Source organism: Schistocerca cancellata, chromosome 8 (genome assembly GCF_023864275.1).
Source record: "Schistocerca cancellata isolate TAMUIC-IGC-003103 chromosome 8, iqSchCanc2.1, whole genome shotgun sequence".
NCBI classification, from domain to species: domain Eukaryota; kingdom Metazoa; phylum Arthropoda; class Insecta; order Orthoptera; family Acrididae; genus Schistocerca; species Schistocerca cancellata.
The window spans coordinates 245051771-245074668 of NC_064633.1; the positions used below are offsets into that span (position 1 = coordinate 245051771).

Sequence of the window (22898 nt, forward strand, 5' to 3'; positions counted from 1 at the left end):
GTGCGAACAAGAGGTGACCGAGACGTGTAGCCAATGGCACCCCATACCGTCACGCCGTGTGATACGCCAGTATGGTGATGTTGAATACACGCTTCAAATGTGCGTTCACCGCGGTGTAGCCAAACATGGATGCGACCATCATGATGCGTTTGCCATTCGTGCACCCAGTTTCGTCGTTGAGTACACCATCGCAGACGCTCCTGTCTGTGATGCAGCGTCAAGGGTAACCGCAGCCATGGTCTCCGAGCTGATAGTCCATGCTGCTGCAAACATCGTCGAACAGTTCGTGCAGATGGTTGTTGTCTTGCAAACGTCCCTATCTGTTGACTCAGGGATCGATACGTGGCTGCACGATCCGTTACAGCCATGCGGATAAGATGCCTGTCATCTCGACTGCTAGTGATACGAGGCCGTTGGGATCCAGCACGGCGTTTCGTATTACCCTCCTGAACCCACCGATTCCATATTCTGCTAACAGTCATTGGATCTCGACCAACGCGAGCAGCAATGTGGCGATACGATAAACCGCAATCGCGATAGGCTACAATCCGACCTTTATCAAAGTCTGAAACGTGATGGTACACATTTCTCCTCCTTACACGAGGCATCACAACAACGTTTCACCAGGCAACGCCGGTCAACTGCTGTTTGTGTATGAGAAATCGGTTGGAAACTTTCCTCATGTCAGCACGTTGTAGGTGTCGCCACCAGCGCTAACCTTGTGTGTATGTTCTGAAAAGCTATTCATTTGTATATCACAGCATCTTCTTCCTGTCGGTTAAATTTCGCGTCTGTAGCACGTCATCTTCGTAATGTAGCAATTTTAATGGCTAATAGTGTACATATAGCCCATGTCCATCCAAGAGTATCGTGTAAAATTTTGAAGTAGATTTTTGGTAACAATCTCAAACAACGACTTGTATTTTTATAGTAGAATATATTAATGGCTAATTCAGTCAAGCTGTAACTGTGGATACAATGACACCCGGTAGTTGAGATGCTACACGGTGTCTTGCACAAGCGGAAAATGTATCCAATTATTACTGTGAAGGGTGGAGCGTATAGCTGAGCGTGGCGCATGCCGCAGGTGGGCTTTCTGACGGTGATGGAGCGCGCGCGCCACTGCGAGGTGGGGGCGTGTCTGAAGAGCCCCCGCCAGCCGGTGTGGCTGCTGGCCAGCGAGACGCACCTCACCGTGCTCTTCTCCGCCGAGAGGCGCCTCGCCGGGGACTGGGCGCCCACAGAACAGGCGCGCCGGGTCTTCCGGCAGTTCGACGCCGACGGCGGCGGCTTCGTGCCCAGAGCTCTGCTGCCCGATGTGCTCGCCGCCCTAGGTCAGTCACATTAACTACCGCTTCACTGCCCAAACCCACATCCTTAACGGTACAGTCCGACACCTAAGTATTGCAGATATTTTTACAAAATGCATGCCATGCAGCTGTAGTTAGTCACTTTCATGTTCCATGGGTCGTTTTGCGTGACATATCGTAATGCTGTAGAACGAGTCATTTTACATTCACATCGCGAATATTTATTTTATTTATTTATTTAGCGTATGGCTCATAACATCACAGTAAAAATTACAGAAACAACCCGATTTAAAAAAAATCACATATACAGGGTGACTCACCTAATGTTACCACTGGATATATTTCGTAAACCACATCAAATACTGACGAACCGATTCCACAGACCGAAAGTGAGGAGAGGGGCTAGTGTAATTGGTTAATACAATCCATACTAAAATGCACGGAAGTATGTTTTTTAACACAAACCTACGTTTTTTTTTAAAATGGAACCACGTAAGTTTTGTTAGCACATCTGAACAGATAAACAAATACGTAATCAGTGCCGTTTGTTGCATTGTAAAATGTTAATTACATCCAAACACGGGCCACGGTCGGCGAGCAGCATCTGCAGGGACATGTTTACGATGACGACCGTGTTTACTAATGTGGCTGTAGTGCACTGTTGTGGTTTGGTCTAGCTGTCGCAGTGTCCGCATATAGCGCTTGCTGCTATTGTTATTCCGCATTCGTCTCCGCACGCAGACCAACTGTAGTACACCGTGTTACCAGACGTCTGTGATAGTGTAGTGTTGTAGGAACTGTGACCAAGGTGTATTCGAACTCTGAAAAGGCGGAGATGATACTCATCTATGACGAGTGTCGACGAAATGCAGCTGAAGCCTGCAGGGTGTATGCGGAACGGTACCCGGACAGAGAGCATCCAACGTGCCGCACATTGCAAAACATCTACCGCCAACTGTATGCAACAGGTATGGTCGTAGCACGCAAACGGGTCCGTAACAGGCCAGTCACAGGAGAAGCGGGTGCAGTTGGCGTGTTAGCTGCTGTTGCCATGAACCCACACATGAGTACACGGGACATTGCGAGAGCCGGTGGACTGAGTCAAACTAGTGTCATGCGCATACTGCATCGTCACCGCTTTCACCCGTTTCATGTGTCACTACATCAGCAATTACATGGTGATGACTTTAATCATCGAGTGCAATTCTGTCAATGGGCATTAATAGAGAATGCGTTGCAGTTCTACCTGTTTACCGATGAAGTGGGTTTCACAAACCACGGGGCAGTGAATCTACGGAACATGCATTACTGGTCCGTGGACAATCCTCGCTGGCTCAGACAGGTAGAGCGACAGCGACCGTGGACTGTAAATGTATGGTGCGGAATCATTGGCGACCACCTCATTGGTCCTCACTTCATTGCAGGGGTCCAAACAGCTGCAACATACATCGCGTTTCCACAGAATGATCTGCCAACGTTGATCGAAAATGTCCCACTGGAAACGCGTCGACGTATGTGGTATCAGCATGATGGTGCACCTGCACATTCCGCAATTAACATTAGGCTGACCCTTGACAGGATGTTCGACGGGCGTTTCATAGGACGTGGAGGACGCATAAATTGGCCAGCCCGTTCTCCTGATCTTACAGCTCTGGACTTCTTTCTGTGGGGTACGTTAAAGGAGAATGTGTACTGTGATGTGCCTACAACCCCAGAGGATATGAAACAACGTATTGTGGCAGCCTGCGGCGACATCACACCAGATGTACTGCGGCGTGTACGACATTCATTACGCCAGAGATTGCAATTGTGTGCAGCAAATGATGGCCACCACATTGAACATCTATTGGCCTGACATGTCGGGACACACTCTATTCCACTCCGTAATTGAAAACGGAAACCACGTGTGTACGTGTACCTCACCCCTCATGGTAATGTACATGTGCGTCAGTGAAAAAGACCAATAAAAAGGTGTTAGCATGTGGACGTAATGTGCTGTTCCAGTCTCTTCTGTACCTAAGGTCCACCATTCCCTTTGGATCCCTACATAATTCGGTGCTCTCCGATACACACGATCGAACAGCGGAGTGGTACTCAAGCGTCAACTTTAGGTTACAATATCTTCGGATGTGATTAACATTTTACAATGCAACAAACGGCACTGATTACGTATTTGTTTATATGTTCAGATGTGCTAACAAAACTAACGGGGTTCCATTTAAAAAAACGTATGTTTGTGTTAAAAAACATACTTCCGTGCATTTTTTATGGTTTTTATTAACCAATTACACTAGCCCCTCTCCTCACGTTCGGTCTGTGGAATCGATTCGTTAGTATTTGATGTGGTTTACGAAATATATCCAGCGGTAATGTTAGGTGACTCACTCTGTATATAAACAGAGCAATAAATAACAGTTTGTATATAAGGACACCAGTAATTATAAATTTACACTCACAGAAGAGCAGTCACAAACAAACGTCCAGCTTAGATAATATACAGGGTGTTACAAAAAGGTACGGCCAAACTTTCAGGAAACATTCCTCACACACAAATAAAGAAAAGATGTTATGTGGACATGTGCCCGGAAACGCTTAATTTCCATGTTAGAGCTCAATTTAGTTTCGTCAGTATGTACTCTACTTCCTCCATTCACCGCCAGTTGGCCCAATTGAAGGAAGGTAATGTTGACTTCGGTGTTTGTGTTGACATGCGACTCATTGCTCTACAGTACTAGCATCAAGCACATCAGTACGTAGCATCAACAGATTAGTGTTCATCACGAACGTGGTTTTGCAGTCAGTGCTATGTTTACACATGCGGAGTTGGCAGATGCCCATTTGATGTATGGATTAGCACGGGGCAATAGCCGTGGTGCGGTACGTTTGTATCGAGACAGATTTCCAGAACGAAGGTGTCCCGACAGGAAGACGTTCGAAGCAATTGATCGGCGTCGTAGGGAGCACGGAACATTCTAGCCTACAACTCGCGACTGGGGAAGACCCAGAACGACGAGTACACCTGCAATGGACGAGGCAATAGATCGTGCAGTTGACGATAACCCTAATGTCAGCGTCAGAGAAGTTGCTGCTGTACAACGTAACGTTGACCATGTCACTGTATGGAGATTACTACGGGAGAACCAGTTGTTTCCGTACCATGTACAGCGTGTGCAGGCACTATCAGCAGCTGATTGGCCTCCACGGGTACACTTCTGCGAATGGTTCATCCAACAATGTGTCAATCCTCATTTCAGTGCAAATGTTCTCTTTACGGATGAGGCTTCATTCCAACGTGATCAAATTGTAAATTTTTACAATCAACATGTATGGGCTGACGAGAATCCGCACGTAATTGTGCAATCACGTCATCAGCACAGGTTTTCTGTGAACGTTTGGGCAGGCATTGTTGGTGATGTCTTGATTGGGCCCCATGTTCTTCCACCTACGCACGTTATCATGATTTCATATGGGATACTCTACCGGTGCTGCTAGAACATGTGCCTTTACAAGTACGACACAACATGTGGTTCATGCACGATGGAGCTCCTGCACATTTCAGTCGAAGTGTTCGCACGCTTCTCAACAACAGATTCGGTGACCGATGGATTGGTAGAGGCGGACCAATTCCATGGCCTCCACGCTCTCCTGACCTCAACCCTCTTGACTTTCATTAATGGGGGCATTTTAAAGCTCTTGTCTACGCAACCCCGGTACCAAATGTAGAGACTCTTCGTGCTCGTATTGTGGACGGCTGTGATACAATACGCCATTCTCCACGGCTGCATCAGCGCATTAAGAGTTGACCAAACTTTGCGAGGGCAATCAAATCCTTTTGGTTTACTAAAGATGCATGGCATACTGTGGCAGTTTACTGCTGTTCTGCTCTCCCATTCCTCTTTCCATCGGTCATTTATCTTAAAGTTGGTTTGGTGCAGCGCCTGTGCGGTCTTTAGTGGAGGATGCCTAGATCGGAGTCGGTTTCCTTGGATGTCGTGAGTATTTTCATGGATTTGTAATTGAGGTTTGGTCATGATTTTTTGAAGTTCTCTAACCAGAGCGTGTTCTCGGCGCAGGTTAGGAGGGGCTATGTTACTGAGAACGGGCAGCCACACTGTAGGTGTCGGCCTGATTGTGCCTGATATAATACGCATTGTTGCATTAAGTTGGCTATCTACCATGTGTGTGTGTTTGCTGTTGAGCCACACTGGGGCACAGTATTCTGTCACTGGATACATCAAGCCAAGTGCGGATGTTCTTAAGGTAGATGCTGTGGAGCCTCAAGTGGTGCCACAGAGCTTCTGCAATATGTTGTTGCGTGTTTTAAGTTTCGCTGCAATTTTCGTCAGGTGTTCTTTGAATGTTAGTGTCCTATCTAGGGTAACCCCAAGGTACTTTGGGTGTTTGTTGTGATTTAGTATTTTCCCGTCTAGATATACATGTAGTTCTCTGTTGGCCATTTTGTTGTTCAAATGGAAGGTAGACACTTCCGTCTTTGTAGCACTAGGTTGTAGCCTCCATTTTCTAAAGTACTCGCTGAGAATCCCTAGGTCACTCGTAAGGATATCTTCGGCAGTTTCTATGTTTCTGTGGGCTGTTGCCAGAGCCCAGTCGTGAGCATAACCAAATTTGCGCTATCTGGTTGCAGGCATGTCAGCGATGTAAAATTTGTAAATATGTCTTCATGCTGAACTTTATGAAGATTATTATTATTATTTAATGTAAGGTAGGTATTCAATAAGTAACGCAACATTCTTTTGCTGAGAGCAAGTTGGTTTTATTCAGGATTCCAGTAAACCATATTATTCCCCACTCTTTTGGCTGCAAATAGTTTTGTTTAACATAATCTTCGCTCGATGCGACGGCCTTACGCCACCTTACTGAGATGACCTGTGGGCCCGCATAGTATCGTTCTACTGGTCGATGTCGCAGCCAACGTCTTCCTGTATCAATAACCTCCCCTTCACCCAAGTACTGCTTCCCGTGCAGTGCATCCTTCGTTGGGATAAACAAATGCGGAAGATGCGAGATCCGAGCTACAGGGTGGAGGAGTTGAACTTCCGTGAGCTTCCTCTCGGGTGCGCAGATTTGTGTGAGGCCTTACGTTGTTGTGGAGAACGAGAAATTGTTTGCATTTTCCAAGATGCTACTCCTGGCGGGTGTAAAATAACTGTGCGCAACGGAAAATAATAAACGCTAAAATGAAGATTTGGGCCTGACTGACCACCCCCTGAAGCAGATCTTAGGATCTCTTAACGCTCTTTAACATATAAATTACAACCTAAACAGAAACGAATGATTAAGGGAACTAATTATACTAATGATAAATGTTGATGCTTCGTATACATTTATTGTATATTGAAAACAATCCCTAATTACAAATGTTTATATTTCCCAACCATAATTACTGATCCGTTGAACAACTCTGGCCTTATATTATGACTGCGCGATCTAATATAAATAACGAGAAATGACTGACATCATCTATGTACCAAACACAAGAAGTCACTACTTTTAAAGATGATCTACAATGGAGTGCAACGTCAGTGGAAATAAATCCTACATGATCACAGCTGTTTAGCCTTATGGCCCCCAATAAGCAATTAGCAATATCACCGTATGTACTGCGTCCGGTGCGTCGGAGTGATGGTTCTCATACACGTCTGCGACGGTGGAAGAACTCCAGCCACAAAATAAACTCTATCAAAGAGTAGGACGGCTGAAGGCAGTCCTCTGACTACTATACTCTAATACTGTCTTCTCCTCTCTGTGTTCTACAGACGAGAAACGCGAACTCCCAGCCACAAGGATGGAGTTCAGATAACGTCTCAACGTAAGTGTAGGCAGAAGAAGTGCTCTCAATTACTGAACGCTGCATACTCAACGACTACTTCCAACCCGGAGGTGAAGTCCAGAATCGTATAAGTTCACTATAAAATCTACTGAGAGCAAAGACAGCAAATCTGTCCGTACCAACAAGAAGCTGATACTGAGCGACCGTCACACACGGGCGCTCACAATGGAAGAGCTCGTCTCTCCACCGCTAGCATCCCAGCAAGACTTGGTTCCCTACCATCGCAATTCCGAAAACGAATCATATTCCCGAAACCACGGAATATTCTCCCTCTCTACAGATTCTTCCGAACGCCGACCAACCATATTTTAGCCTTTTGTTGTCCAGCGCGGAAAGTTTGCGAGGAAAAACCTATACTCGTACAATGGTACGCTTCTGAGTAAAAATCCTTGGAAATAACCCAGCCTGCGTGTTTTCCGAGGTGCTGCTTCTTCATTCCTCTCACCTGCGTCCAAGATTTCCATATTTTGCGAAATATAATCCTTCCTGTTCGGTTACAACACACTGGCCGGTCGCGACTCTATTGTGCTCCAGTGCTTAGGTGCTACGCTGTCCGTCTTCCTATTTCCTGTGTTCAAGCAGGACCAACACACCTGTGTGGGCCTTCCACCCAGGGCTTGAGTTCATCTGCCGTTACATTTCCACTGTCGTTCCAACCTCTACTAGTATGATAAAAAAGACATTCCATCACCTTTCATGCAATAAGCGTAACAATTGTTTACAAGGTGTACATGAAAATGTCAGTCTCCTTTATATATTCATATATATGATGTACAACCTATCACATGATACCTAATTGTGTTTGTAGATCTCGGCAAAGTATGTGGATGAGTTCTTGTAAGGTGCGAAATTATAGCCACCTTACAATTTTTGTGGCGATGACACGCTAAACTCGTTTCTTCCAGTTCTTGGCAGTAGCACAATACACTTCCAAGTTGACCGTTGCACCAGGAGGGAGGACATCCAGAACAACCCCTTCCGAGTCCCAGATCACTGTCACCTTGACTTTACCAGCTGAGGGAGCAGCTTTGAACTTCTCCTCTGGAGAAGAGGTAGTGTGGCGCCACTCTATTGCCGTTTTGTTTCTGGTTCGAAGCAATAATTCCAAGTTTCATCGCCTGTGATGAAGTTCGACAAGAATTGTCATGATCAGCTTCATAAAGCGCAAACAATTCCGCACAGGTGGTCGTTCGCTGCTCTTCCGGTCTCCCGTTGGGTAGCGAGGAACCAAGCCGACACACACATTGGAGAGGTGTTGCAGCGAGGTGTTTGATTATGCTTCTTCGATCACCTCGGATGAGAGTGTCTGCACGTTCCAACATTGCAGGAGTCACAGCTGTGTGTGGCCGGCCAGCAAGTCGGACATCGTACAGGTTTGCGAGACTTTGTTGCGATGATGACAGACGCCTCGTCCAACGACTACCCGCGCTTTTGTTCACTGTTAGCTTTCCGTAGACGTTCTACAAGTGTCTATGAATATCTGCAATGCTCTCGTTTTTCGCCAAAAGATACTCAATGATAACTCTCTGCATGGAACGCACATCTATTATAGACGCCTCTTTGAAGGCTACATACAGCACCACCACCTGTCGGAACTTCATGAAACTATAGGGGCTGAAGCGGGAATATTCCACGATGTCCCATAGCAAATTCCGCATTTTTTTCAACCGAAACTGGCCGAGGAACAAAAGATATTGCCTTTCTTATTGAACGTCCCTCGCACAGATGTGAGTTAGTAATTGCTACTCACCACCTTTTACACATTACAATAATACGAATTCTTCTTCGGAATAGAAGGATTTGTCAGCGATAAACTTTTTCAATTTGTTTGGAAATTTTACTATGCTGTCTGTCAGACTTCTTATATCTCTGGGTGAGTGATAAAAAATTTTAGTTTCACCTTTGTGCATCCATTTTTGTGTTGACTGCAACCTTAATATGGAGTACTGAATGTCATTTTCCCTTTTGGTATTGTAATATGTATGTCGTAGTTCCTTTTGAACTGTAGTGGATAACTTACAACAAACTTCACGAAACAATAAATGTACTGTGAACCAGTAATCAAAATAGCTAATTCCTTAAACAAATGTGTACAAGATGTTATGGGTGAGCGCCACATATTATTCTCATAGCAGGTTTTTGAGCAATGGGGACTTTCTTTCTTAAAGAAGAGCTACCCAAGGACATTATTACATACGGCATTTGTGAATGAAAATATAGGAAATATGTCAACTTACTGGTCTGTCTCTCCTCAATTTTGTAATGATTCTAAGCGCAGATGTCGCTGAACTAACTTATTTGAGGAGTTCTAAAATGTGCTTTTTCCGGTTTATATTATTATCAGTATGGGCACCTAAGAGTTTTAAAGTTTTCACCCTATTTATTATTTCTTCACCATGTGTTAAAACTTACCATTGCTGTAGTATTCATAGATGCGTAGAACTGAGTTATGTTGTCTCCTCTTAAAATTGTGGGTTAGACCATTCGCAGAAAACCAGGCAATGATAGTTTTACGTCCGTTGCTGACCATTTCTTCTGTTTCTGTATGTGTGTTCGGATTGATTACTGTACTAGTGTCATGTGAAAAAAGAAGTAATTCTGCTTGTTGTATATTAGACGCAAGATCGTTGACATACACGAGGAATAATAGCGGACTTAAGATTAAGATTTGAGGAACCTCCGCTGTGATTACTCCCCAGTCAGAATTACGTCCCAGGATTACAGTGGTTGAATTACTAAGTATCACATTCTGCGTTCGTATGCAACTTTCTGTTTGCATGTCTTTTATTATCACTACCAGCTTCGGTTAATAACTATCAACACAGTATCTGAATATGCACGTGCAGGACAAAATATTGCATATATAGAAACATTTCAATGATGAAAGATAGGAAAGTGTAAAATCGAAACTTATATACATTGAGGAAACTGTATATTAATATCTAATTGTTTAGTACACTATATCATAGCTGGGGATAGATGGAGCAGATCCAGCACGGCATCTTGACAGACTCGTTTTTTGAACTCTTGAGCGATATGGAAGAATGTCTGGCTCTCATTTCCACAACCACATTAGGGTGTAGACAGTTTACTCCATTTAAACAGTACATTCGCACTTCTGTCAATGCCAGCATATGTTCTGTTGGCATTTTTCCAGACTTTACTCAGCAAGTCAAAGCTGGTGGGTTTATTAGCCATGTTAAGATGACAACTAATAGTTGCTGGTGCTGCTCCAGACATCGCCCACTCAAGTTGGACGTCAAAACTAATAGAGTTCAGGTCCTTAGCCACCTTTGTAAGATGCCGCGCTTTTTGAACTGGACTCGTGGTCGTGTTCCTGATATTGATTGGACCGTGCTTAGCCAGAGTACCATTATACGTCATGAAAGATAGTTTCGCGCAACGGTTTTTTTTATTGGCCCTAGTACACGAATAATAGGCGCAGCCCATTCCAAAATCACTCGATAGCAGCAGGGGGAAAGCTTTACTGTTTACAAAATTTAATGAGGAAGGAAGTCTACCTAAGGTCCTCTTTTTCATTAACATGGTATATACACTGCAATATCACTGAAATAAAACAAAGCTATAGGGCGTAGATTATGCAGCGTACACAATTCAGATTTCGAACAATCACAGGTGGTCCGCAGAACAGAATGGATCGTACAGAACTGTTGATTAACTGGCTTTTTCTTCCGTTCTTAAATTAATCAAATAACTGCGCCGAGCACGCGGATACGCTTGCAAAAGGGATTAATCATACGTTACTGGCAGTTGTATGAGCAAGAACATAACGTCTGACATGCGAGTGCCAACACAACAGACTACTATCACGAAAATTCACATTACATAAACTGCTCTCGCGTTGCCGGTCTTTTACAATATTAGGAAGAGTTTTAAAAAAGACGCTTACGAACGCCTCAGTATCTGAACAACACTCAGTTGACAATCTCTTGCTCCGCATGTACCAGATATACAAAGGTAAATGCATCGAAATACGTATAATAAATCGTGGAAAGACCTTTAGAATTCGATTAAATTAGGATAGGAAGCACTTTAATACCAAGAAGCGGTGGAAAAAACTACGAAGAAATGTGTGTGGCTACAAAACACCGTACCACGTGGAGCGCATGTCACAAACTGTTTCAAGTAGAGAAAGTGGCACAATTAAACTACCATGAAATTTCGCCTGACCACATCTCATAAACGAAGAGAAACAAGACACCAATTAAAATTTTAGACTGCGGTTTAAATAAAAGTGAAAAGTAATCATTAGTTCAACGAAAAATTTCGAGTTGTGAAGCACTTCATTAATTTTGGTGAAGTCGACCGACTTCCGTGTGGAAGCAAGCACACAAAGACACATCAAGAAGTGAACCAAAACTCAACTCATGAATTACCAAAAGTTAATATCGAAGCACCAACAAATGAAATAAAACTGAAAAGAGTTGGGAAATCTATCGATGCCTAACTGAATGAATATCCTACCAGAAGCATCCTCCGTGAAACTAAATCTTAGCAAGCTTGGCTCGGACCCCAACAAACCAGAATCTAGAGTGGCAGTTTCTTTCTCCTACCGATCGCGAAAAAGCGAACAGTCAAGCGGACCAACTTGTGTACTACAGAGAAACAGTCGCCTGTAATCTCTCTACCCAGAGAAAATCTGATGATTAAACCGAAGACAAACTCGCATTCCTCCACTCACTACCTGGCAGGATTTCGAAACTGCTCGTACATTTCTATAGCAGCAGATACTTCAAACTATACAGAAACAGGTGGAGTCTGATAGCAGTTATTTCACATATGTGCTTGTTTATATTCTTAAAAGTGCCAGAATTAATCTCGGAGGAATCGAGTCAGACAGAGGCAGGTAGACGCGTTTCACCCTGACTGTAGGGTGGCAAAACTTAGTTCTTGTTGACGATGCACTAGCGATGTCTTTGTCGGTGGGCAGGAGTGGGTCACTATTTGTCTTCTTCTAGTCATGTAGAGAGGCCTCTTGTTGGAGGGAGAGGAAGGGGGGGGGGGGAGAGAGAGAGAGAGAGAGAATTTTTGCTGAGTACTGGCAGCAGTCAGTAGGAGTGGGTTTATTGCAGCCACAGATGATCCTCTTAGTTGTGTTCCGTTGGGTATCCAGGTTTACTAATAGGATGGCTCGTGAGCCATAGTGGAACGCCATGTTCTGTTCTGATGTACACTAGACCCAAGGTCGAACATCAGAGAGTTGTCGCTAGTGCAACCAATGACGACACGCAGAGCTTTTGTATTATGTTGTTCCTTGAAGCAACTTTTCCAACTGTACTGGTTAAGTGCTGTTTGTAGTGAGAATCCTGTCTGGTGTAATAAGGAGATATTTTGAGCGAAGATTGTGCCTGATTTGAGAGCCATTGAAGTTTATTTGCAGCTTGCGATTAATAATTTTGTTATTCAGACGGAAACACGAACATTCCGCCTTGTTTGCATCCTGTCGTATACTTCAAGGTTCTCAGGCTGTTTTGATAATACTTGTTCAGTCATCTCTATAGATTTATGCGTGGTTGCAGTTGCCAGGTCATCCACATATGCAAGTTTTCTGGTATATTGCTACGCTGCTATGTTCTGAGAGGGCACGTATAGTGCTTATGCTTAAATTTGCTTCGCAATATGCCTTACTTAAAGTCATCAAACCACTCAGATACCTGAGAATCTATTCCTTACGCTCAGACCTTCGTAATTAGTATGTAGTGCAGCACAGTCTCATACTACAGGGTGTAAAAAAGATCTGATTTCAAAACTCCACATTTATTGACAAAAACATACTAAAATATGAGATAAATTGCAAAATACTCGCAATATCGTTAAGTTTTAGCTAAGCTATGACAATCCTCTATTTGTCAATTAGCAGCAGCACGAACAGTACCTAGACGATAGCTAAATTCGTAATAAACTTTACATAATATATCTGTTTTTTACAGAAGTTATGGCGGTTGTTATGCTATTCATTTCTTCTCTGTCACGAGATAAAGAGGATATGAACGTACTTTCCTTTATATATCACCACTAGAAAAAATCGCACGGGGTCATATCTGACGAACTTAGAGGCCAAGCACGGAGGGCAGTGTCTCGGGGTCCCACGCACCCGCTGCAGCACTGAGGCAGAGTGCCATTGACAGACTGATGTACGTTGTGGCGCCAGTGTGATGGATCTCCATTCTGTTGGAAAATAGTCGTGGTAGTCCTCCAGAAATTTTGGAAATTGCCAATTCTGCAGTTTTGGAGACAGCCCATTCGAGGCACTCTGTTGTCCTCAAAAAATGAGGGCCCGTACACCTTTTCAGCGGAAATGGCACAGAGAACTTCACTTTAGGTGAGTCTCTTTCGTGTTCAGTAATGTCTTGAGGGTTCTGGATTCCCAATATGCGCACGTAATGTCATTTTTCTTTACTGCTGACATGAAATGTTACTTCATCACTCAGAATTAACCGTGACAAATATGTATCGTTTTCCATATCCTCCAGCAGAGCATTGCCGAAGTCAAACCATTTCCTTTTATCACCAATCTGAAGAGCTTGCACTAATAGTAGTCAGTATGGTTTATACACAAAACGACACCTTCACAGTCGGCAGACAGTCGTATGACACGTTGCCAGTTCTCTTCAAGCGCGGCGAGTAGACTTTCGTGGATTCCGCTGAATCGTTTGCCGAATTGTTCCCACTGTGTCATCAGAAGTGCGAGATCGACTTGGACTCCTGCTTTTACACAAAAATCCTGTCTCTTCAAATGTTCGGATCAGTGCCAAAACGCCGACGAAAAGCAGGTTGGAACGAAGTCACTGACTCACTCGTAGCAAACTGCAGCACACACAACGCCTTCTGTTGAACGGACGCCATCTTACTTCTGATTGCCAACTGAGAAGTAGAGATCCTGTATACAGAGAGAGTGGCCATAAGTTAAGTTGCCCGTGATTGGTTGATTAGCTTTGGCGCCATTTTTCTGCCAAACGTCTCTCGCGCTTCCTATGTTCGCCGTGCTTTTGAGTTGAATTGAAGTTCAGAGGACTTTTGGAAACGATTAAAAGGTATTTGAAGAGACTTGTTATGCGTTGCGCATGCATGTTCGATTCAGTTGTACATCGTTTTTAGTACGTAATTAGCCGTTTTTAGTACGTAATTAGCGTTGCGATATTAAATACAAGTTGATTTTAAGGTGTCAGTTTTTTAAAATACTTATAGTCACGTAAAACAGGTAGGCCTATTAACAATTTACTGCATTTTTAAGCTTTTATTTCTTTAACAGTTCGTGCATACTGGTAGCATCACAGGCTTTTCTGAAGCCAATATCTGACGGTCCTTGCTGGAAACGGAAACTTCCTGTAGTTGTTGTGCTATGCTCATTCGACTTTATAGCGTAAAACTTTATTTCGTTCCGAATAAGAACATTAGGCATTATTTTGGTTTCAGTATTATTGCCTGACTGTTGACGCAGGCAAGTTGTAAGCACGTTTTCCGTAGTTGTCATGGTTGCTGAAACATTATTCGCAGTAAATAATTGTAGGTACTCTTGAAGACAGTTTTTAGTAGGCCTACTTACTGTGGGGTAGAAGGGATACGGTAGTTTTCTTGTTATACTTGGTCGTTATTACAGTAGCCTACATTTAACATTACCTGATTTTTGTAATGTTTTTCGTTTGTTGTCTACGAGAGGTATTCAGTATATGTATGAAAGGAAGTCGCAAGCAGTTGTTTACTTGTGACATGCAAAAAGTTTGAAGACGTGACAAGAAGTACTAATACGTCACAAGTAAACAACTGCTTACGACTTTCATTCATCTGACGTAATACAGGTACGTTAAATCTTTAGCGTTATGCTCTTCCGATACAAAACAAATGCTATACACTATATTTTTTTTATTTACGTTACTTTCATTGCAATATGTGTAGTAAACGAACTTTAAAGGAGATAAATGCAAGTAACGAATAATTTTTATAGCCATTGTATCAAATTTTCCTGTGCTGTACTTAGTAGACTACTAAGAGTATATCATAGCTGTAAAGAAAGGCATTTAACGAATGATTTCGCCATGTTGTCTTGTGCTTTTGATTCGGTGAGTGTGTACTCCACTACTCCACTACTGGCCATTCGAAAGTCCCGCCCGCAGTTTAGCAGAAAAATGGCCGCCGTATCGTCCGGTTGGCCACACTCTCCCTACACAGGCTCTCTACTGAGAAGACGCATCGACTGACACCTAACGGCAGTTTTCCGAAACTCTAGGTAACATCCATTCAGACAACACACATTTCCTTGCCGACACGTCCCATGTTTCGTAATTATTACCCTCCAACATCAGGTCATTCATTTTGAAACACCCTGTATATCAAACTGGAAATTAACAAAGCGAAGCGGTATGTGAAAGCCTTTTCAACAGAAGTTGAGATGGCGACGTGTGGCAGGCATGACGGCGGACGGAGACTTCACGGACGTGCTGTGCGAGCAGCTGGACCCGGACGGGTGCGGCGTGGTGCTGGAGTCTGCCTTCCTGCGCGAGCTGTGTCCGCCCTCGGATCCGCTGCCCCCCTCCTTCATCCTGTACCACTACAACGGGCTGTCCGGCTCCGCGCCCGACGGCAAGGTAAGTCGTCAGCACTGCTGTAGCAACGCTACCTGACCGAATGGCGCTTCAGCTTACCGAGAGACACCTCAAAGTGCGTAGTCTATTTCACCAGGTGGTCTCCATCACAAAGGTTCGCACCAACAAAATCGAAGGCGAACGTCTTGAGAGTTACAAACCGTACAGGACATTAAGCTAGGTATCCACTCTTTAAAAAATGCTTATAGAATCATATTGGCACAACGGAGTGATGAGAACTGATGGAACGTGATAGCACGCAACCGAATTCAAAACAGTATGTCGTGGAGTTCATCGTGAAACTGGCTATCCTTTAAGGTGTATCAGCAGCTAGTGCGGTAATATGTTTTATAGGTACAGAAATAACAAACACCAGAGGCTGAATTTGTCTAGTGGTTCCAGGCAGGCGGTATAAATTTCTCGAGAGAGACAGTCTGCTCTAAAGGAAAGTTATTTCGATCAGCTATCGGGCAAAAGCAGTGCTCATAACACAGTTGCACGAGGGTCACTCCAAAAGAAATGCACACTATTTTTTTTAAAATCCATCTTTTATTCTACATGTTTGAAAGTTTTACAGTGTGTAGATACATCCTTTAGGAACAATATTTTCATTTCTCCACATAATTTCCATCCCTCTAAACTGCCTTACGCCATCTTGGAACCACCGCCTGTATACCCGCACGGTAAAATTCTGGAGCAACCTGTTGGAGCCACTGTTTGGCATGGCGCACAAGCAACTCATCATCTTCAAACCTTGTTCCACGAGGAGAGTCTTTCAGTTTCCCAAAGAGATGATAGTCACATGGAGCCAGGTCAGGACAGGTCGAACTAAGTTCGAAAACCAGCGGGAAGGATGTATCTACACACTGTAAAACTTTCACACATGCGGGATGAAAACTGTATTTTTGCAAAAATAGTGTGCATTTCTTTTAAAGTGACCCTCGTAGTTCTCTTACGACCCTTTTCCCACTCTTGCTTGCTGTGACGTAAATGTTCCCTACTGCCCTTGCAAGGTCATGCACACAAGAAAGAATCGTGGGGGGAGGGAGTGCAGAGCACCTACAACTGCTTCCAGCACAAAAAATAACGTTCCAGCCAATTTACCATCCAGATTAACAGTCGACATAATTGTACACGAACGCGTTAAGGCATTGATGTTAGTTGATTTTGGTACAACTCTCTTGGTACGTCTAATTTCCGGGATTCCTTTCATAATCGAATCCCTATTGGTCGGAGCTGAAAACAAATTCCTCACTGAACGATGGGATAAGTTTGTATATTTCATCTAAAAATCTTAGGGCCGATTCTGCAGTCTGCTGTGCATTATCAAGTTGACACTTTGTTTGAAATTTCGTTACCTTAGGTCTTACAATTCGGTAGCACTGTTTGAAGTTATGCAATCACCCACTGCTTCCCTTGAAATCACTGTAGTCGATGTCACGCGCAATTTGATGTGCACAACGTAGTAGGTTATTATCGTGCACATCTTGTAAACTGTATGGGGCATCCTTGAAACGTTTTTGTAACAAATACGCCTTGTCCTCCCTTGAATGTCCGTAGTTTATCTTATGCACTACATGGTCATATTACTGCGGGCTTATTCGAAATCTATAATTTTCTTTACTGTGTTGCGGATTATCTCCCATGTACGTAATTGTATTTAGTACCTGCATCTTGGATCGTTTCCCTAGAGACGGGACTTGTGTCTCCCTGTTCGACAAGGGTGATTAACTTCATGACTCGACACGTGTTTCGATATCGCTTTTACTTGCTAAGCACGTATCGTCATGATTGTACTCCTCATGTACATTGTCCGTACAGTCGGGCGTACACTACACCACACATTCTACTGACTCATGTTGCAAAAACGTTAATATTTCATCTGTCACTCCTTTCTCACCTGTGAAATTCATTGGGTTCCTTTCTGACGAAATTTCAACTTCACCAACTCTTGTTCTGTTTATAATGCAGTGTTTGCTTTATTTATCGATGCCATTGCTCTGCTTCATATCAACACCACAGCATTGTAGCACTGCTGTAAGTCACTCGTCGACTAAGCAGTTCAACTACGCTCTGTAGCGTCATGCTTTGCTCACCATTAGACAACTCCAGTCCCTCCCCTGTTGCCGTTATAAGCCAATGTTGTGGTTGTATGGTAGGCAATACGAATGCCGTAAACATGACTGGCCTTTTGTGACTTCGCACTCAAGAGGTTCCTCGTTAGTCAGCACCTCACCGCAATGAATAATGAATGAGATGTTGAGCTCAGGAAAATGGAAAGAGGTTAGAATCTTCTGTCACAGATCCTGAGCATCGATTTTACAACATAATCATTGAACTATGACGTTTACTGCAGAATGACTGTTGTTTATTATTAAATAATGCTCTTTATCCGCCACTGTAGCCGAGGTCGCTAAAGCACGCGCGGGAGGTGGCGCTCGACTCGGCGTTACGCCATTTCGAATCCAGGTGGCAATGAAATTTTCACTGCCCTATATGGCCGGCAGGTGGAGGAGAAATGGTGGCGTAGAAGTCCCTGATCACCAGTTTTTACATCAATGTCTTGGATTAAATTGCAGATCTGTCCACAGTGTCTCATGAAGTGATGGGAAGTGGCACTGTTGATAATGAGCAGGTGAGGACCTTAAGCCCGGCGGTTCCCTCTAGTGCTAGGCGAGAGTACTAGGTTAGGTTCCGGCAACAGGTTTCATCCTCTCCCTTCTCTCATCATCGTAAGACACAGACGGAACATTGCACGATACACATAGTCATTACGTTCACTTACAATCATAACTACACGTGAGATAGAACTCTGACGTATCTGTTTGCAAGGGAACGGGCCAGTGTGCGAGGAGAAAGAACACACTTTCCAATTAGGAGGCTGAACGCACTCCATGGGATATCTCAGACAACACTGCCATGCGTCAATTAAATTTTAATGTTATCTTTTTGACATTCCCTACTCTGCGATATAAATAATCCTTTACTTTGCAATAATAATAATTTAAGAGACATGCTTAAACTGAGTTCTTAAGTATTTGAATTTAAAATGGCGCTTTATATTACAGTTTTATTGTTATAGATTTTTTTTTAAAAAAAAAGCTTTAATCTGGCTCTTGTTCCATGATCATGAATGCAGCTATTTGTGAGATAACTGCTGATGTCCTTAAGCTACACGTTTACAAGTGTTCGTCTATTGAGAATATACAAATGTACTTCTTGCACCAATACAAAGATGAGTTATAAAGATATTAGAGTGACATGCGCCGAGAAAGGGTTAAAATCGTTAGGTGTGAAACAGGACCCCAGATCCTGATGAGATGCTTGCCAGATTTTAATACGGAATTTAACCATTATATACCTCAGGTTCCTTGAACAAAAAAACTGTGCACAGTGATTGGAAAAGAAGTGCAAGGCACTCCTGTTTAAAAGGTAACTGATCTGCAAAACTATCGTCCAGTTTCACTGAATACCGTGGGTTCTACAATCGTAGAACATATTCTGAGCTCAGACAAAATGATGTATTACGAAAAGAATAACCCCCCCTTCCCCCTATGCCAATCAGCATGGATCTCGAAACCCATCTCAGGCTTATCTCACATGAGACCCTGAAAGCCATGGTTCAGAGTAATCTACTAGGTACCGTGATTCTTTACTTCCGAAAGGTATTTGGCACCATACCACACACATGCTTCTTATCAAAAGTACAGTAGCATTGTTGGATCGTATGCAGTATGCAGTCATGACTGGAGAGCCATCGAAAGATGTAATGTGTGTTTGGGCCCTTGTTGCCCGTGGTGTATATTGATGACAGGGTAGAGCTCATTAATAGCAACCTCTGGCTTTCCATAGACTACGCACTTATCTATAATGAAGTACCGTCTCAATAATACTGCGCAAATATTCAGGCAGATACTGATAAGATTTCAAAGTGCTGCAAGAATTAGCAACGTGCTTCAGATCTTCAGAAACGCAAAATTGTGCATTTCACAAAACGCAAAACAAAGTATCCCATAAATACAATATTAGTTATTCACTGTTAGGAGCAGTCACTTCATACAAATACCTGGGTATAATAATTTGTAAGTATATGAAATGGAATGGCTCAGTCATAGGTAATACGTTACGACAAGACCAGTATCGTTATGCGATAAAAATAACAAGTAAATCAAAGGGCACAATTTATGGAAACAGTCACACTCTAGGAGGAAGGGACTGCTCCCAACGCATGCTGAGTCCCAACCATCTATGGAATTAGTTATTTCCCTCGCCTTATTTTACTACTGCCGGTCTTTATCTTTTAGTGTTATGGATTTCCACTCTATTTATTCCATTACTGTCTTTCTTACCCTTGTATCTGGTTGCCGAGGGGAGGGGTGGAATCAGAGGTGGGGGGACAGGCGCCTTTCGCCAAAAGATGAGCACTGAGTGGCCGTCGTTTGCCCACCGGCCTGCAGACTGGTCTGACCCATATGCTTACTTCTACCTTTTGTTCAGGTATTTATCATCTCTTGTATCAACATTGCTTTCAGTGTCTCGCTTTTACGACTCCATCACAACTCGATCAAATTTCCGACTGATGTCCCTAGGAGGAGCGTTCCATAAGTAATGCAACACATTTTTTTTCTCGGCCAATTTCGGTTGAAAAAATAAGAAATTTCTTGTGGGACATCGTGGGATATTACCGTTTCCGCCCCTAGAGTTTCAAGAAGTTCCGATAGGTTGCGGCGCTATATGTAACATTCAAAATGGTGTCTATAACGGAGGTACGTTCCAAGCAGAGAGTTGTCATTGAATTTCTTTTGGCCGGCAACCACGGCATCGCAGATGTCCATGAGCGCTTGCAGAATGTCTACGGAGATCTGACAGTGACCAAAAGCACAGTGAATGTTGGGCGAAGCGTCTGTCATCATTGCAGCAAGCTCGCGCAAGTCTGACTGATCCCCGCACGCCGGCTGTGACTCCTGCAATGTTGGCAAGTGTGGACACTTTGACGTGATCGACACATCACAATCAGACATCTCGCTGCTCAACTGGACGTGTCTGTCAGTACTACTGACATAATCGTCAACAGTTTGGGTATCCAAAGGTGTGTGCCTCTTGGGATCCATCCATCCTCCTGCAATGTTGGAACGTGTGGACACGTTGGGGTGATCGACGGATCACGATCAGACACTCGCTGCTCAACTGGACGTATCTGTCGGTACTGCTTATATAATCGTCACCAGTTTGGGTATCCAAACGTGTGTGCTCCTTGGGATCCACCCATCCTCCTGCAATGTTGGAACGTGTGGACACGTTGGGGTGATCGACGGATCACGATCAGACACCTCGCTGCTCAACTGGACGTATCTGTCGGTACTGCTTACATAATCGTCACCAGTTTGCGTATCCAAACGTGTGTGCTCCTTGGGATCCACCCATCCTCCTGCAATGTTGGAACGTGAAGACATGTTGCGGTGATCGACGGATCACGATCAGACACCTCGCTGCTCAACTGGACGTATCTGTCGGTACTGTTTATGTAATCGTCACCAGCTTGGGTATCCAAACGTGTGTGCTCCTTGGGATCCACCCATCATCCTGCAATGTTGGAACGTGTGGACACGTTGGGGTGATTGACAGATCACGATCAGACACCTCGCTGGTCAGCTGGACGTATCTGTCGGTACTGCTTACATATTCGTCACCAGTTTGGGTATCCAAACGTGTGTGCTCCTTGGGATCCACCCATCCTCCTGCAATGTTGGAACGTGTGGACACGTTGGGGTGATCGACGGATCACGATCAGACACCTCGCTGCTCAACTGGACGTATCTGTCGGTACTGCTTATATAATCGTCACCAGTTTGGGTATCCAAACGTGTGTGCTCCTTGGGATCCAACCATCCTCCTGCAATGTTGGAACATGTGGACACGTTGGGGTGATCGACGGATCACGATCAGACACCTCGCTGCTCAACTGGACGTATCTGTCGGTACTGCTTACATAATCGTCACCAGTTTGGGTATCCAAACGTGTGTGCCCCTGTGGCCCGGATCTCGCACCTTCCATCTGTTTGGCCCAACAAAGAATACACTGTGCGGGAAGCAGTACTTGGATGGTGAGCAGTTTATTGATGTATCACGACATAAGCTCCGGCGTCGACCAGTAGAATGGTACCATGCGGGCATAAAGGCCATCTCACTAAGGTGGCGTAACACTGTCCCATTGAACGGAGATTATTTTGAAAAATAGGGTTTTGTAACCAAAAGAGCGGGGTATAACATGGTATACTGGAATCCTGAATAAAGCCAACCTACTTTCAGAGAATAAATGTTGCATTACCTATTGAATGTCTCTCGTAGAGATGAACGAGGGAAAGGTGATGTTGCTGTGTTGTCCATTAACACACCCTCTCCCCCGCCCCCAACCAGTTTTGAAATGATTTCCTGGTAGTTGTACAGGCCGTCCACGTGTTGTGCGCTGTGGCAGGTGGTGTACCGCGTGGCGCAGGCGTTTCTGGAGGACGAGCAGGACGCGCGCAGCTACGAGGAGCGGCCGCCCGTCGACATCCTGGGCTGCCTGCAGACCAAGTGGCCCGCCATCCGCCTGCGCTGGCTCGCCGGCGCCCCGCCCTCGCTCAACTAGCATTCTCTGCTCACCACCTCATTTCTGTACTCCTAAAATAAATCCTCTTCTCTGATTATGTCTCGTTTTGGTACTTTACACCAGCGACAAACTATGAAGTACAGCACTCTGCCGTATGCACCAAATATATTACTCAACAGAAATAGGGGAACATGACTTTGGGCTTCTGCCATACTCTATTGAGCAATAACTGAGGGCTGGGTTTGTTACCAAAATTATACCTTTATGTTTCACGAACTAAGTACGCAACAAAACAACATTAGATCTTCGGTCGTGTGCGTAAACAGAACTGAAATGTCCGCAGGTGTCGAAAACAAAGTGGAAATAATTATTTTTCCCGTAATCCTGCGCGCTTTTCGTTGAACTTTGAGAGCTTCATTAACGCGTATGCCCTCCGTGAGTGTTTATCACTCCCAGACACCTAGGTGGCATGCTTCGTGTAAGTCTGCAGAGGTCGCCCTGTGATATCCATCCCCATACTTCAATGAGAGTCCACGACACTT

At 44.2% G+C, this 22898-nt stretch overlaps 1 protein-coding gene across 1 annotated transcript; it reads left to right on the forward strand.

Annotated features, from left to right (window-relative positions):
- The first annotated feature begins 1078 nt into the window (after nucleotides 1-1078).
- Nucleotides 1079-22395, forward strand: LOC126095494 (ubiquitin carboxyl-terminal hydrolase MINDY-3-like). Its single transcript, XM_049910283.1, has 3 exons — nucleotides 1079-1334; nucleotides 15589-15767; nucleotides 22240-22395. Exons 1-3 carry the CDS (start codon nucleotides 1079-1081, stop codon nucleotides 22393-22395), a joined length of 591 nt encoding a protein of 196 aa, XP_049766240.1.
- The last annotated feature ends 503 nt before the right edge of the window (nucleotides 22396-22898 follow it).